We start from the raw sequence: 19,107 nt of genomic DNA on the forward strand, positions 1-19,107 counted from the left end.
ATTTTATTGGATTGGAGGAGTGAGATCTCAACTCACTCGTATTATTCGGAAAAATATTCATTTAGTAGGATCTTGAAAGTAGATTGAATGTCTCATTATGTTTATGAGGTGGTGAGTTCGTCTCTAATGGAATATCACAAAGACGGACTTTGAGTTAATCTGTGGACTCAATAGGATCAATATCTCACTTCTCCTACCTTAATATTATATGATTAAAGGTACTTTGCTTAGTGAAGGTATGTTTTTATTATGAAAAGGTTGGAATAATTTAATTTCAACTTTCCGCATACGCTGTTCATTATTTTGAGATAGACAGAGAAACTATGACGTATCTTCTAAATTGTAAACCATACCCCTTTTAATTGCATTATCTATGTATTTATTTCGGAGCATCACTCCATGTGCAATACATATATATTATATTGATATACATAAAATGTTATGGCTAAGAACATGACAATGTTTTGTCAGCAACTTTTAGAAAATGAAATTAAGAATAGGAACTATATGAGTATATGAAGGAGGGGAAAAAAGAAGAAAAAAGAAATATTAACATTACGTATATTGGAATTTGTGGTCAATCAATATTTTATGGCCGAGTAGAAAAGAAAAAATAATAAAAATATCCTGGGTTGGTTGAATTAATATTTTTTTCTTTCCCTTGTTAATATCCAATTTTTTTTTGTGCTCATTCTTTTTCCAATAAATATTTAATATTATAAAGATATATCTGACTTTAAATCATTTCAGTTTCTCTTTTTCCTATATACAGTTTTCCGGGATTTCTCGGTGTTTTACAACTACCAAATTACCGGGAGTTTCCCTCCCCCTCCTCACATACAGTAACATACGTATATTGATATATATATATGATACAAATGCTTCAATTAGTACACTTTTGATTCCTGGAAAAAGGAATTCAGATCTAGGAGTCAACGTCAAAAAGTAGAAAATAAAATTTGTAACTGTTCCGTATCTGCACAAAAGTTCCATATTTCAAATTAAAAAAGCAGGACCTAGAGGCTTTAAAATACAAGCGATGCACTATTAGTAATAATGATAAAAATAAAGGAAATGAAAATTTGGAATAATAAAACTTGCTTTAAATATATTATTTCTTCTCAAAATATAAAAAGAAATACTAATTTTTCAAATTATTTATTATTTAGTAAGAGTACTTTGATATTTCCAGGCATCCCATCATTTTTGAAAAAAAAAATCCCAAATTCTGCTCCAAGACTATTTCCGGGACAATGAAACCCCCTGTTCGGAGCTACGAATGTACAAATATGGACTGATATTAAAGATTATCTTTCTCAGTTTTATGATGAATCGTCAAAAGTAATGTTTTTCTTCTTCTTTAAACATGGCACGTGGCAATTTATCTGACAAATGACGGAATTTAAACAAAATAAAAATGACTAAGGATATCAATCTTATCTCTTATCTCAACCATTTGAGGAAGCTTTTTAAACATTTTTCAATCTTTGTAATTTTTGGGGGAGGGCGGAGTACTAGTACATCAAAAATTCGATATATGTACAAGAGACTATCCCAAGGCATATAAAGATATTTTTTTTCTTCAAAATAATAAAAGTGCATAAACCCAATTTTTTTTATTTATTTGATCTCAGCTAGGAAAAATATGAGTTTTTTATCTCTCTAGACCAAGGATAACAGGTGCCGACTTGAACTTAAAGTTAAACTATGATTGGAGAGTATTAAAATAAGCACATATAAAACTAAAATAAAAATGGTAGAAAAGGCAATAGTCAAATGTGTTACTTAATTAACTAGTTTTTAATAAATGGATATTAAATTTGATATGACAAAGGTTTATATGCTTAATCCGAATTATCTTTGAGTAATTAAACAAAGCATGAAGAGTTCAAATTTTCATGGTTTCCCTTGGGTATTATTATATAAATAATATAAGCATTTTTTTCATTCATTGTGATTAAAACTTTTCGAATATTGTAGAAAAAAGATTGGAGTGAGTTTTTTTAAAGACAATGATGTTATATGAATAAATTAAATATTTAAGGAGTTATGCATTTTTTTAATAACTTTTATTTTTGTGTGACAACGTGATGTTAATGTTTGATTTTAGTCTATAATTCAAGTTTAGGTACATTTGAATAGCAAAAGTCAAAATTTATGCTTTTGAAGTTTCATATAAGATTTTTTTTGGTTATCTTCTTATTTTTCATGAATATGCCTTTTGGTTATGATTGTTTGGAAAAAAAAGACCTATTTAAGTCATAAAAACTATTTTAAAATTTTCTATTTAGATATTTCTAGAACTTATTGGAAGTAAAATTAAAAATTTGTTCTATGTTTTAAATGTATACTATTTTAAACTTTGTATTTGAGTAAATTTTGAGTTTCAAATTATTCAACCATATACATATTTTTTAAGCTAAAGTAATATCCTCTAATGTAGATTGGAAATAGATACTATGTGTGTATATTTATTTCCACATTTTTGTTAATTCTAAAAATTAAAGGTCAAAAATCCCTGTTGTTGTAAAAGTTTTATTCGAAAATGAATAAATCGTTAATTTCATTTGTTTTGGAACAAAGACTCAATATACTTACGTAGGTATATAGTAGGAATAACGATTAAAAGAAAATAACGTTAATTTTGAGGTAAAAGTACAAAAACTGATTGTATATTTTAAGGTCATATATTTCAATACGAGATTGTACATTCCTCCAAAAATAAACAAAAAAAAAAAAGTATAGAAAAACAATTTCAAAAATTAAATTTAGAAATTGGAAAATTGAAAAATATCAGTTTTTAGAAATTCTCATTAAGTTTGACTCTTATCGTCAAATTTCTGGAAACTGATATTTTGCTAAAGCATTGAAAGTAGTATGAAATGAAGGCTTATACAATTTTCTAGAATATCGTAATCATAGTTGTAAAAGTTTTTACTTATTTGCAGCGGTTTTAAAATACGTCAACAATAAATTTCTTGAGGCAAGCATAGCTAATGTCTAAAAATCAAAGTTGCTAGTATTTTAAATTTATTTATACCTTAGAAAATGGGAATAACATTAGTCAAAATATACTTATAAAAATATATTAGGAAAAGGGATAATATATATCATTATTAGAATCATTTGCACTTTTAATAAGCTCTAAATTTTTGAGCATTTTTGCTACATTTTCTGAACATTTCTTCTACATTTTCTTACGCGTATATTAACTTCTTTCAGATGGGGCTCATATGCTTCTTAAAAAGATTTCAACCTTCTGTTTATCCTTGCAAAAGTTAAATTTAAATGCAATGTGTCTGATATTATAATATTACTCTACGCGTATATATATGTACAACAGATGGGACCAATGTAATACGTTACTTATGTTCTTCTACCGTTCTTTTTTAAATCATTGAGAAAGTTATATTATAATATGTACAAATGTACATATTATATTATTGAAATGAAATCATAAGGATGTTATAATATCTTTTTCTTCCTACCAATGTACAAGAACATTGGTAGGTAAGTTTTCAATACATTCATGTTACATCATATGTACAAAGAAATAAATGACAGTATATAATTATATCAGACTTTCTTCATGTTATTTAAAGTGTGCTTTTACATATACGAGTATAGGATAAAAGAAATATCTTGAAAATTTCCCAATCGACATTGGTTGCCACACTTTATCCAACATAAATTCAATGTAAATATACCTAAGTATTGAACAAACAGATCCATACAAATTATATTACCAAAATAATAAAATCATAACTCTTTGATAATGAGGTCATACTTTATAATCCCTCAATTTTAATAAACCACTTTCGAATTTAATTTAAATTATATTTCATTGTTAGCACTTTTTAGTGTCCTTCTTAACATACTGGTTGCAAATTGATATTCTAAATCATTGTCTCTGTAAGAAATTGTGAAATTACCTTAAAACTTGAGATCCACAATTCGATTTTATCATTAATTTGGGAAGTCCAAACAAAAAGAACCAATTTGACATCTTATTAAAAACTTTATTTCTTGTTATTCTTTTCGAACGATTAACAAATGAAAATACTTTAAATCTCTTTACCATGAAAATATATTCCTTTCCACCTTATATAAACAAATCTTTTGCTACTTGTTTCGTTTGATAATTTGGTATGGTTGTATTTAGATCTTTATGTTTTGGAGTACTTAGACGAACCCCTAAGTATGTTTAAAATGACTTTACATATGTTCCCAGGCAATAATATCGATTTCTTTCCAACTTGTGAGATCTAATGATTCCAGTATGTGAAACATATCACTTTTTTGGGATTATGATCGTTCTAGTAGTTATTAATAAACTTCCTTCAAAGAAAAAATTATTATGGTCTGAATAAATGCAATATTTTGCAATTGGAATAATATATTCTCTTGGACACTTATTTGTATATTTAGCAACATTTCATCTAGGTTATGTGAATAATTTTGATTAGTTAAAACTAATTTTTATTTTTATTGTGCGACAAATGTATTGTCACGAGTGTAATATGAGATATTATTTGATATGAAACACAAACGCATATAAATTTGCTAAAATTTATGAATATCATTGGAAGTTTTTATAAAAAATCAAACTATAATATTTTATTTATGTATTTTTTGACTACAAATTAATGTTTGAATTATATGAATTTTATCAGCATGGAATGGAATCAAACAAACATAGCATTTTCATATCTACTTTACCACCAAACTTTTTCATTCAAACACAACAAAAGATTGAATTAACTAGTCCCTACAAATCGAATACCCTATTACACACGCTAAAATAAAAATTTGTGAGACTTTACCTTTTTTGTGATTTTTGACATTTTAACTGAAGTTTATAACATTAAATGTTATATAATTATAGCTGAAAGCATATGCGAGTTTCTTTTTATTAATTTTAAAATAAATTGAATTAAATGGGTGAAAAAGTAATTTTTGAAGGGGCAGTTGGGCAGATATTGTTATTTTTTTTTCCAGAGTGCTTAAAAGATCACTTTGCATTCGAAAAGTTGGGCTAAAATTGAATTTGATTTTAAGACTCACTCCCTTATTAATATGTTGAGTAGAATTTTGTTACAAAAACTCAAATCTTTGTAAAAATTTTTTGTCTACTTTAATTCTTAAAAAACTACCAAAAGGAATATTGAAATACCAAAAAAATAATTATTAGTCTATAATGAATAAGATTTTATTTCGAATACCTTACTTACTAATTTGATTTGCAATTTGTTTTTAAATGTGATGATAAATAAGTTTATTAATTTCTAGCATTGCTTATTATTTGTTGTCAATAATAAATAGCTGATATAATGAAACATAGGAACCAAATATCAATTTTAGGAGTTCTCACCTAATTGAGCACAACACTAATTACCTCATTAATGTCTCTAATAATAATAAATTAATAAAAATTATCATTTATTATAATTCAACATAATTTTTAAAGAGAAAGTCTTTGTAAAGGACTAAAAGAAAAAGGGTCACTTTTTATGTTTGTTCCACAAATACGTTCATAAAATGTTTTTATGAATTGATTATTGATGAAAAGTTTTGTTAATTAAAACTCTATTACATATAATTTACATATTTTTTGACAATTGGAACAATATTTCTTTGGATGGGGCATTTGTTGATAACAATGACAACTATATTACGAGAAAATCAATAACAGTTTGTATTAATGTTATTTATTGAAATTATATACCTAAATTATTTGTTAAATCGGTTGGGTAAAACATCTCTCTGGAAAAGAGGAATTACATAATTCCAACCTTCATTTTTTATTAATTTTATAAATAAGGCGTTATAAAATAATTATATATATTTATTTTAATATAGTGTTACCTTGCATTTGGGTTATTTTAAATATGGAAGGTTTGTCTCCTTAGGGTAAGAATACATTTTCTCTCCACAAAATCATATAATAAGCAGCTGGTGTTTAAAGAATATTAACTGAAATCAGTAATATTATAAGAATAGCTTTCACCTACTCTTCACGATCTAAAAAAATAAAATAGGTATAAGTTTGTTAAGAGGGTGCAAAGTACTTTCAAGGTAAAATACCCTGTTTAGAGGAGTCTAAAATTAAAAAATCCCGTCTTTCAAATTTTGATTGGGAACTAATGTTAAATTCAAAACTCTGAAATATTGGCTATAAAGATATTAGATCAAAAATTTGATTGATGAAACATTAAAAAAAAAGTAAAACTTTTCTTCAACTAAACTTTTCAATGAACATGAGTCATTGCTTAAAAGACTATAACGGAAACTTTATTTGAAAACCAATTTTTTTTTTTCAAAAAGTGTATGAACATATGAGTATGATAATGGAGTAAGGGAGGAGGAGAGAATGGGCTCATCTGTTTGTTTATATCCTTGAATATTTATAGCAGATGGTGATTGATGACAATATTTGATAATAACCGATAGTATATTTTTTTTAAAAGACAACAAACTGAGATTTGTAAATCAAAGTCTCGTCTTGTGAATTTTAAGTAGTTTAAGAGGGAGAAAGGAGAATAAAAGAAATATAATTTATTTTGATGGCTGGATCCCATATGTTATTGTTTCCATACTATTTTTAAATTTGAATTTTAGACTCTCTATGATGAGAATACTTGACTTTTTCAAATCATTCTAAGGATGATTACCTTTTTTTTTCGTACAAGTTTTTATATTCAAGTACCTATCTTATATGTACATTGTACACTCATAGAAGGAAGTTTGAAATCAAAAGTAAATACAAATATTAATTTGGGGTTTTTTTTTGTTTTGTTTTTGAAAAATTTGTTTAAATAAACTGATAAAATCCTTTATGAACATTGAATAAGTGACAACCCGAAGATATTTTACATTTTCTGAGATGATGTCACAACATTAAAGCAATTTTACTACTACTTACTTATTTTTTGGGACAATAAAACGTATGTGACTATATTTGAGTTCATTTAGAAAAATCAAGAATATGAGAAATATTCAACTATAAGTTTGTATAAATGACCTAATAATTAATTGAAATAAATTAGTCAACAATGGACTTTATATTTAAACTTTTGGCATGATTTGATATATTGAGGCATACTTACTACGAATTGTCTTGTACAAGTTTTCCTCGTAAAAAAAATAATGCAATGAAAGAATGTGATAAACAATTTTTTAGCTCTATGTACTAAAAAAGCAATTCCATCCATTTCAATTTTTTTATAAACTCATCTTTTTGTTTGATATTGACTTAATTTATGTTTTAATTGTTTTAGATGATACACTTTTGTAATTGTTTCACATCAAAGAATTTTGAGAAACTATAAATTTAACTGTTGTTCATCAAATTTTACCGTTAGCATATTTCAGGCATTGGACCTGTATTTGGTACAATTAAAAAAGCTATAAAAAGGTAAATTTAAAGTGTCTTTTCTAATGGACTCGTTAAAGGATAATGGCTGTTTATAAGTGCCACATAGGCTAAGTTATCATACGACAGAAAGTGTTTTGTAGACCCTTCTGTTTTTAATTCGAAAACAAATTGAATTTATTAGACAGTTCCATAGAACTAAGCTTATAGCAATTGCAAGATATCAAATAGGTATCTATGTTCGCAACCTTTTTTGAGGGGTTTTAAATTCTTTCTTTTCATATTTATTTGTCTTCTATCTCTTATAACTGTTAATGTGCAGAATGTTTATTAATAAAGTTGCATAAAATATCCACCACCTGGCTTGTAAAAATAACAGTAACCGAAAATTTAGCGTGCTAATCCTTGCTATTTGAAGAATGTTGAGGAGGAGAGCAGTTAAACTGTCATGATGTTATTAGATCAGCTGCAATCAGGAAGGAATACAGTTTAATATCATTTAGGATATATCATTGACATATAATCTAGGAAGTACATTAATGCGATCTACAATTTTGCTCTAAGTTCAACTTATAATTCTACCTCCGCCATCCTTTTTACTCTCTGACTATCCTTAGCACACACACTAGTGATTAATTTATAATTAGATATTCTCTCGATAACAGCTACTGAAAATATAAAACACACTTTAGATTACCAACTTAAAAAAAAAATAGCACGTGTTAAGAGTATATTTTATACAACTCTTATAATTACTTTTATATAATAGCAGAGCAGGCTCAATATTTGGTATGTGCTACTTTTATTTAAATTTAATTATAGAATACATATCCAGTTTACAAAATATTATTCCCTTAGTAAATAAGACTACAAAGTATTTCTGCTCAGAAGCTAATACTTATATGTAGAAATAAATACTTACCTAGATATAATATGACTTCTATGAAGTAATAAGAACTATTATTTGTTTGATTGTGTATTGCTAACAAAACTTATCATTACATGACAAGCTACAAAGAAAAAAATTATTTCCATCTTGTTAACAATCTGTTTCTTTGGTAGTGTTTTAGACCAAGTTAGTTCTATTATTTATTTACCCAAACGAAGGAAAAACTTTTCGGTGGGAGAAGTTATTTATTTGTTTCTGGAAAAGTAGGGAGAACAAACTTATTTGATTCTGTATACTATATGTACATAATTTTACAAATATATGGTGCATGTGTTTTTAGGCATACTTATGTACATACATTCTTGGGCAGTAAACAATCTCATGAAAAATATCTATATTTCACAAATCAAAATGATTAAAAAATATATTTTTGAAATTGTAAAAAAAAAAAAAAATTTGCAATTGTAAAAATCATGTTCCAATATTTATAAAAAATAATTACTTTTTCAGGAAATACATCAGGATGCATTCAAAGAACTACGTATCATGGTAGAACTGGACCTCTCTCACAATAACATCAGCTGGCTCTCACCTAAAACCTTTGAAGGAAACGATAGACTTCAAACCCTCACTCTGTCTCACAATCAAATATCTAGTCTCAAACCCTTTCAGTTTCCAGCTCTGCAGCATCTTAAAACAGTGGATCTCAGCCATAATCTCATCTCCTATGTTGACAAAAAAACCTTTAAGAATCTGGGTAATTCCATGGAGTCCATTTTTATCAACAACAACCATCTCAAATCTCTGAAAGAGGATGTGTTTATTCCTCTTACAAATTTAAAGTCCCTTCAGCTCCATGGGAATATATGGGTCTGTGACTGCAAATTAAAGAACTTTAGGGATTGGATACTTCTCCAAGGACTCTTTACGTATCCCCTTTCCTGTGTTGAGCCAGAGAGACTTGCAGAGAAGCTTTGGGAAAATGTAGATGCCAAGGATTTTGCTTGTAAGCCTGAAATTTCTGTACCTAAGTCCGTTGTGTTTTCTCAGCCAGGGGCCAATGTTACCCTCTCTTGTTTCATTGTTGGAAGTCCTAAACCAGAGGCAAAATGGGTACTTAAGGTAAGAAATTTCATTATGTTATATCAAAGGGGTATATCAGGGGTTGAATCTCTTTGCCTCATGACATTTAATAAATGTAGACATAAATTCTTATCAGAATCAATCATCATGCAGATTTATGGTTAGTCTTTTTCACTGAAAGTCAAGTCAATTACATCCTATCTTTATTAATCAAAATAACAAATATTCGGATCGAAACATAATAGTGATTCGTATCAAACTATAATTGATAATAATTAAAGATGTGAAAGAAATATAGTTTATTATCCTTAAGGTATCAAAAATCATAATTTTGATATAATCATCCTAAGATATAGTACATATGTTGCTTGTTAACACAAAATGAAACGATAATGCCTTTTCTCAAAGTGGAGCTTAGATTTCATATGCACTCGAGTAGGTTTTTCCAACGTTGCCCAGGAAATTAAGGAATTAAAATTAATTAAAAACTCTTCTGCTTAATATTAAAAAAAAAAAATAACGTAAAATTTTAAGAATTATTCTCATTTTGGTTTTATGAGTATGAACATAGTAATATAGTGGGGTGTACTATGGAATATTAGAAGGGCTCCTTAATGCCAAGAAACATGGCAGCGGTAGAGTTTAAGCTCTATTTTGGCCCAGCACTTTATCTGTACATCCTTAAAGCTGGGGGTGTATTGGTACATTATGAGGGGTTCTTCATGATCATGGAAACACCACGGGTTATTTATATGAGCAACTGGTCAATTAAGCAGATTAAATTCTTCAACTGCCGCTTCCCTGAGCATCAACAAATACTGTTAACTTCGAAAAATATACCCCCTGCCCTCAGGTTGTACAGGTGAAGTATTCGGCCAAAATGCACTTTAAACTCTACCGTCACCCTGTTTGTAGGCACCATGGAACACTTATAATATTATATTGTATCCTACGAATCCTTATATTCAACAATTGCTCTTTAATAATGATAAATGACATTTTTTTGATTAACCTATTCCGAATTATTAATGATGAAAATATTCCAATCAATACAGAGAGTTTAAGGAAGTTATTCATCTTCAACTTTTCAACCAACTGGCACAATACGTAAGACATCAAATAAGGGATCAAAATAAATTTTTATTATTTTAACTTTTATGTATTTTTTAAATGATTTTATAGAGCTAATTTTGTATTTCAATATTCCTTTTGTTAATTTATAAAACGAAACAGAGAGAAGTCATATGCGAGCTCATGCTCTCCTTTTTCATTTATATATGATCCTCACTACTTCTTGAAGTGTTGTCATCTCTAATAATGGAGTATGAAGTTATTTACACATTGAAGAAGAATTTGGGCATAATTTTTAATTAAATATGTTTGCATATGACTTTGGTATCCAGGTTTATATTATGTAGACGGGATTGAAAAAGTTTTGCTCCTTTATAACAATGCATGAAGTATATTTAAATTTTTCTTCTTAAAATATAAAATATCTAGATAGATCGTTAATCAGATCGTAATTAAGTCATGATAATTTTTTTACAATATATTGTATTTTATTGGTTTATTACAATACAACTTTGAGAGTTTGCACGAATAATAATAAAAAAAAATAATATATTTGCATATAATTGTATTTTTCCAACATGATAAAAGACAAAAATACTTTTTTGACTTGATATGCATATTCTTTATTAATACATGCATATGATTGATTTGGTTTTCTTTTTGATAACTCCTTTTTATATTTTTTTAAATATATCCAAGTGTATATATGCTTTCAATTTATCCCTAAAAAAAACTATTTTATCAAAAACGAATGAATGGTAATCTATATTCTCACATGGAAAAGCCGCTTTACATCAGTGGTATAAGGAAATTACCTCTAAGATGCTTAAAGAATTAACGCATAATTCCATTTTTAGTATTTGAATCGCATTGTCTACTTCTCGCTGTATATTTTTTAGCCGAATAGCTTATAACATCACTGTGGCACGTATTTTCCCGTGTTTGACTTAGCAGAAATCTATTATGCTATTGTTAGTGATCCATAAGATATTATTATATAAAGAGTTCTGGAAAATATAACCATAGATGAACACTATACTTTTTGAAGTTGCTACCAGAATAGTGTTTAATTTTATTTTTCAAAACTATTAACATTGTGATTTTATTTTTAAAGAGATAAAATCAAAGTATAAAGTAATCACAAGAGTATGTGCTCATAAAAGACAAATTATAACAATAATGAATCCTTGAGGATTTATAAGTATAGTACTTGTACGTCTCAGATTAAAATTGAGGATTAACATTGGGGTATTTCCTGCCTATACTATTGCAAGATATAGAATTTGATTTTCGTTTATTTCATTCATCTCAATTCTGCTGCAAATAATCTAGTGAAACAAATTGACAACTCAGGTGCTCTCCCCGAAAAGAAATCTTTAGGATTACAATATATTGATCTTTGGTTTCTATTTTTATCATGCCAGCGGGTTATCTTTTCTTTAACTAGTTATAGACTTAGAAACATGAGGGTAAGCGTGAAAATCACGTCTGATAATGTCCTAAAAATATAAAGACGACATATGTCTTGACTCAAATCAATATAATGTTCTATGTTCGCCTAATACATTAGCCTCTTTAAATTTGAAAATAATATTTATTAGAGCGCAATTATTTTCAAGTTGACCGAAATACACTCTTTTACTTATATATACTCCTTAGTTTCCATCATTGTTAGATGTCTAGGCATATCATTGACTCATTCTATAAACATCTATGTATCAGATTTGTTACCAATATACGCATATATATGATATAAATATAAAAAAATACTTTTTTCAAATACCTTTTGAATTCAATTTTCAATCGTAGTAGTACGTGATGCGTTGATTTTGAATCTATACTTTTTATTTTCGCGTCAAATCTGTTGTTTAAACATTTTTATTCAAGTATTTGTACCTTTCTTATATGTTTATATCAACTTTTGAATATGAAAAAATCAATAATCCGCATAAAAATTATTTTATCCTCTGAAAGTTTTTATACTAGCTTCAAATATGTGCTTAAATTGTATTTATGATGATTATCCCATCCTAAGAAAATGCAATTTAAAAAGTTAAAAAAACACAATTTTCTTAATAATTTTGTTCGAAAAGGAATGAGGACTTGGGGTTTCAAATGTTTTCAGGACCTTAAAGGAACTTATTTTAAGTATGAATAATAAGGGGTGCATTAACAAAAGAATATTTTGTTTTTAGAAGAGAAACGCCGTAATAGCAGTAGGTAGCTAGCCAATTCGTTAAAAATGTTGGATCATACTTTTTTTATATACAAGTATTGCTAGTTATAGTTCAACTGAACAGAGTTCAAAACACACATAAAGGGAAAAAATAGTTTAGAAATCTAAAGCTGGTAACATAATATAAAGTAAATTTGTATGTTAGACTTACAAATTTTTTAAATGGGCATAACTATTGATACAACTAGCTCCATCTAACAAATCCCACCAAAGTTAGATGAGAGTATGATATTTTATTTCTGACATTACTAATTATATAAATTAATTTTTTTATTATACATATCTGTTTACCAACAAAAGTGCTTTAAACATACATACATATGAGTACATAACTAGTATTTATGCTTCCGATTCGCTGGGGAATTGGCTACTCTATCACCCTCTCTCACTTTCTCTACTTGCAGCGTCGAGTTGTTCATAGTACTTCATTCTACTCCTTCTGTAGTAATCTATAGGGACAAAAATTACCTTTTTTTTGATAAATTTATTATCTTTCAAGGTCTATGATGTAATTTAAAACTTATGAAAACATATTTTGAAATTATAGAGAAGCAGTACTGAGCTCTCTTCCTAAAAACCCATTACTACAAGAAAATTACAAAAATAAATAATAATATTATCTCTCATTCTGAGAGACGTCTTTTCAAAAAGTAAATGGAAATTATATTTAGAATGATTATAATTTGAATATATGCAAAAGTGTGAGCTTTTATATTTTATTATATTATATTCAGGTATGCAAAATATTTTACAAAGAGAATCCCATTTTGAAAAATATTATTCCTTCACTCTTAATAACTATAGAAAAAGTATATGTAATAAGTGATGTGTTAGATGTGAAGATAAGGAAAAAGTTTACTTTTAATCGGTTGTTTACTTATGTAAAAACTCAAGGGTGTAAATTGCATCAGTTATCTTGTTCTATTCATCACTAAATTCCCTGATAATTAAATATTCTTAGCTATAGACAACCCTCTTGAATATAACAAACAAAAACCGTGGAGGTTAATGATGGTTGAATCTAAAATAGACAAGGAAATAATTATTGACTGTTCTTCCAAAAAATGAAAATGGTATTGCAGCTGATGAGAACTCTACTTATCTCACATTGATTTAAATTCCATTAGTCCATCAAAAAGAAGTAATCCAAAAATCAGTTAGTCATTTTCACCAACTGTTAGGCTATTTGTCATTGAATAATTTGGAGTATGAACAACTTAGCAAAATATAATTATTGTTTAGCATATTAGCTTTCAATGCATGTAGGTAACAAAAAAGTTGTTTGTAATTATTTTTATAATTTTAGGACTTATTTGATTAGCAGCTTCTTAATTCACAGAAAGTTACGTCATAATTATAGATAATGATTCTTTATATATATATATTCTTTGTAAACAGAATTTATGGTGATAATAAAAGAAAAAAGTGGTAGATTTAGTAATATACAGCTTTAAAGTGGATGTTTGAGATTAATTCAGAACTTTGATCACAAAAAACTGTCAAATCAGACTATCAATGATTTTTTTAATAGCACAAAATGTCACAATGTAATCATTGGAGATAAAATAATGTAATAACTCGTCATATTATACCCTTTTTACACTAACAATCATTCTATTTAAAAAAAAAGTGGAAAGAACGTTCACGTTCATGGATTGACCTATGACTCTTTCAGATTTAATTTTAATTTTTTTATTGTTTTTGATTTATATGTCCCAAGTCAAAAAATATCTTTATTTTGAATAAAAATATGGTTTAAATTTTGAATTGGAGTCATTTGTCAATTCAATGTGCTTATAAAAATATGATGACTACAAATCTATATGTAGATGTCATTAGGTGTATCTCTCTACAGCCTTTATAAAGAGTAATGATCTTAGCTTTATAGATATTTTATTATGGTATATATTTCCTAATACTATTAGATAAATGTTTGATAAATAGTATCCTATAATATAAATCCCTCCGCATTTAATATATTTACATACAACATTCCAACTGCATTGTCATCCATCAAAATAGGTGTCCTCCTACTTGTATATATGTAACATAATTCACTTCAAGAAATGTATACATTTATGGATAGTCATTGCACAAAAATACAATAGTCAACATATTCATTCTCTTTTTATCAATGGATTATATCCTTAAAAATACCTTTTCGCATAAAAGTATTTGTGCATTTGTTTTTTTTTGATATTTTTAGTCAATTTTGAAGAATATTTATCACTATTTTAGTAATGACAGCTGCAAAGAAGTTACATCATCGTATTTGTAGGGATATACCTATATAGTAGTCAGTACCTGGGCTAATCAACTATTTTGAGTACACGTCACCTTTGAAAAGTTCGGATGAGTGTGTTTGTAGGTCTGAAAATCTTCCAAAAGGACCTAAATGTTTATTATTGACTTTTGTTTTCTTAGGATCCTATTTCAATACTCTGAAAATTCATATTCAGACCATAAACCGTGAGTTGAATAGCCTTTGTCTATATAATTGGACTCTTTATGTCAGGTATAAAGCTGGCATGTATCTTTTCACATATAAATCAAGACATTTTTTATATTTTTTAAAATTCATTTTCAACATAGTCTTCTTGTAACTCTTAATTCTACTCCCAGCGATACTCACATAATTGTTCTAGAGACACTTATTGTTTTTGGTTCCGAGTTGGATTGTCTTAGACGAATCAAATTTTAACACAACAAGCCATAATATGTCTGTTATTGTTTTAAAGGTTATAAATTCAAAAACAAATATTTAAGAACAGCTTGATACTCGATTTTGTTCATTTTCACAGTTACTACACTCACATCAAATCACTCAAACTACTGTTAGATAACAACTGTGCTTTAAAATTGCTGAAACTTGCGTAAATAACTGTCAACAAATGCTAGATTGATAATTGTCTGAATGTACGTTCATTTAAAATTGTTAAAAAGTTTATTGGTAAAATTTTGACAAATACACATAAGGAACAGTTGCATGAAGGACATCCATTGACCCCTGAAAGTCTTGATTTTGTCCCTGCCTTACTACTAGGAAATATAATAAAGCAACCAGATACACTTTTCTATCGAAAGAACTATATAAAAAAAATTTATCTTCTAAAAGTTTTTTTTTCTCGGAGTATGTGATTTTAAACACAACACTATTCAAAAGTACACATGGAAACTATAAGGCGAATCACAATTGCTATAATTAAGGGACTTAATTAAAATAAATAAATACTTTTTGATCACAAATTTTGATCATGGTCTAAATAAAATAATGAGGGTCTGCTTAAAAAAAATGATACAATTATTAAATCTTAATAATATTATTTCGATAAAATTCCAGTTTATGTCAATGAAAATAAATTAGACTGGTCTATTTTTAACTTTTTTGGAAATGTTGAGCTCTCATATGCCTAAAATATACACTTGGGTAAAAAACGATGACTGACAATATTTGAGCAATTTGGAAAAAAATTTAGAGGTTGCTCAACCCCATAACGTTATGTAAATTGACGTGTTTGTTTTTTTCAATCTGTCTTCTTTTTTTTTATGTGTTTTAATTACAGTTACATATGACAAATATATGTAACTTTTTTTATATCCTTAAAAAATATGAAATATTTCTTTGTTCTTTAGTTAGTTTCTTTAATTCTAAACGGAATAGGAATGAAGGATATTTTTTGTTAACCTATTACTTAGAAAAACAAATATCTATCTTTATTATTTTAATCAAAAAGCAATATTGCCAAATATTTATGGTCAAAAATACACAATATAAGAGGGACTTTGATTTTCTATTAAAGGATTCGTTTTCACTCCTTTGGTTACAGTAAGTCATCTAATTTTCTTCAAAAAATAAAACATTTATCTTCTGAAACAATCTTATTTTTTTTTTACTTTTTTCTTTTAAATGAAACAAAAAATTGGCAAAATTAAGTATTACTAAAATAAAAGTAATGTTATTAATATTGAAACAATTTCTAAAAGTCTTTTCTAATTAATATATTTTTTTTAAATCAGGAAATATGTTTCGATGGGGTTGAACTACTTGTAGTAAAAACTGTTTCTGCCCTTCATCCTTAGTAACTTAGTAGTTGAATTCTTTTATGAGAGTAACCCTTTTCAGCCGAATTATTAATACATGTTCAGTTGTCAATGATTGAACACGCTGCCTTATAATCTCTTGTTTCCAAGTTTCAGGGTCAGCTTGAAGGAAATTATTCGTTATGCCCAAACATGTAAAAAAATATATGATATTTTTGAATTAAATTTTGCTAATGATAGTTTCTCAGAATTTTTTAATTCTATTATCATTCGTTTTTTATTATTTGATGGATTAATGGACCCTATCGAATTATATTTGTTTCACCAATAGTTTGTTTTTCTTAAATTTTGGGTTAAAAATATCATGGCTATATTTTGTTCGTTTAAATACCAAACCGGGTGGAATTTTTTTATTGCAGCTTCCAAAATTGTTGGATGTGTGTTTTAAAATTTTAATAAAAATTCCAAGATCTAAATTACCAGAAATCTTTGGCTAGACTCTTAGTCGATTCTGTCATACCTTTTTTTAAATTTAACTGTTATAAATATGTTAGGTCGTAATGAAAAAAAATAGTTGCATGATTAACAGGTTATTTTATAATAATGCAATACCAAGATTAAACGAAGGATCAATGTCTTACTCTTAATATTTGCTTGTGGTTGTTAGGTAATATAAGAAGGATACGCAATTTTCGAGAAATATGAGAAATTTTTTAGAGCTTTAAGGGCGTTGGCCAACCTCTGAAACTTTTCCAAAATTGTTCTAAATTGATCAGTTATCGTATATTAACGACATGCATATTTTTTAGACTATGACCGTTTTATACTTCCCGAAAAAACAGAAAAACAAATGGACCAGTCCAATATACATAAACTTTGAATTCTTTTACACAAATTTGGCCTTAAAATCTTTAAAAGGGTAACCATACTCAAAACTAATAGTTCGAAATTGCTCAAAAATCTTCTAACAGATTTTTGATTAGAGTTTCAAGTACTACTACAAATAACTATAAAGCGGAAAATATTTTCTGTTATCAACATAGCAAAATCATTATGTTAAGTATTTATATAAAAATAATTGTAGTAGAATGCAAAGGAATGTTTTGATGACTTTTTTAAACAACATTGTAACTATTTGCAAATGTGCACAAAGTGCTGACTTGAGGTCAACAACTGATAAAATCATTACTTTAAACAAGAAAAAAACCACATTCAATATGTAGAATTAAACTACGTAGAAATGCATGTACCCAACAAGAATTAATGTACAACGCATTATTGTTAACTAAAGTATGCCTAACTTTTAAAATGTAGTTTATTGATACATATTTGTACCATTTAAGTACTAAGCAAGAAACTACTAACTTAATAAAGTATTTGTATAAAGGATGCCAGATGGTATTTTACTGGTAAAATAAAGGAAAGCCCCCTAGCAGTGGTTTTTAAGTAATATAAAAATAAAGCTGGTATATAGTCTTGAACTAATACAAGCGCAAAGCTAACATGGTGCTGCTTAGAATTGAAACAAAATATGTATTGTTATAATACTCTTGCTTTTCGTCCTTTCGTTCCCCCCCATCATCGCTCTAGCCTCGACCCAACACACACGGATGCAATTTTCTCAATATAGTCCTTCTGTAGTCCTGTCAAGCTTCGTAAAAATTTCCTCACCTGTTCACATTCCCTCCACTAGGGAGCAAAACATCATGTCCTCATTAAGTTTTACGTCAAACCTGTATCTTATTCTGTCCATCAGTTGGCACATTATGTCCTGGGCCATGCCTATGATACGCCAGACAATAGTCCTGTTTGACATTGGCACTGATTCCAGCTCACGGGATAAACTATCGTCATACATGGCCTGACTCAAAGCTCTAGCAGCATGTTTAATAAGGTTTTGGAAATTCTTTTTGGCCTTTTAGCCTGCGCAATTAAATATACTACCTCATATAATTCCCTTTGAGCTTTCGCTAAGATGCTTGTTTGGTCTGCAAAGACTTGATATTGTCATTTTACCTCTCTCTTCTTCCTGCGGAAATAATCAGATGGTTTATCACCAAGTGACAGATGCTTGGTTTTCAAGTGTCGGAGCATTTTTGCCGGCTTGAGGCTCTCATGTGCCAGTGCATATTACACATTGGGGGAGTTTGTCGTTTGCTGATTATGAAACATGTATATCAATACTGGATGAAGTTCTCTCGATATTTTCAATCCTTTGTGTGCTGTTCAGACTGGTGATGGTTATTGCCACAGAGGTCTCCACCTCTGCCGAAGATAACCATACTTGAGGACAGAGATGCTTGTTGACCTCCGCTGAACTCTCCCACTCCACTAGCATGTCTGGTTCCTGTGGCCTCTTCAATTTGGTTAATATTGACCAACGTTTCATTGCGACTGTCAATAATTGTCAGCTGT

General features: G+C 28.1%; 1 protein-coding gene across 1 annotated transcript in view; it reads left to right on the forward strand.

The window, feature by feature from the left end:
* LOC121119448 (uncharacterized) overlaps window positions 1-19,107 on the forward strand; it is a 286,248-nt gene that overhangs the window by 113,805 nt on the left and 153,336 nt on the right. The window contains exon 3 of the mRNA XM_040714109.2: window positions 8,772-9,383. Coding sequence (XP_040570043.2) covers window positions 8,772-9,383 — 612 coding nt within the window. The remainder of the gene's footprint in view (window positions 1-8,771; window positions 9,384-19,107) is intronic.

This window comes from Lepeophtheirus salmonis, chromosome 6 (assembly GCF_016086655.4).
Source record: "Lepeophtheirus salmonis chromosome 6, UVic_Lsal_1.4, whole genome shotgun sequence".
Lineage (NCBI taxonomy): Eukaryota > Metazoa > Arthropoda > Copepoda > Siphonostomatoida > Caligidae > Lepeophtheirus > Lepeophtheirus salmonis.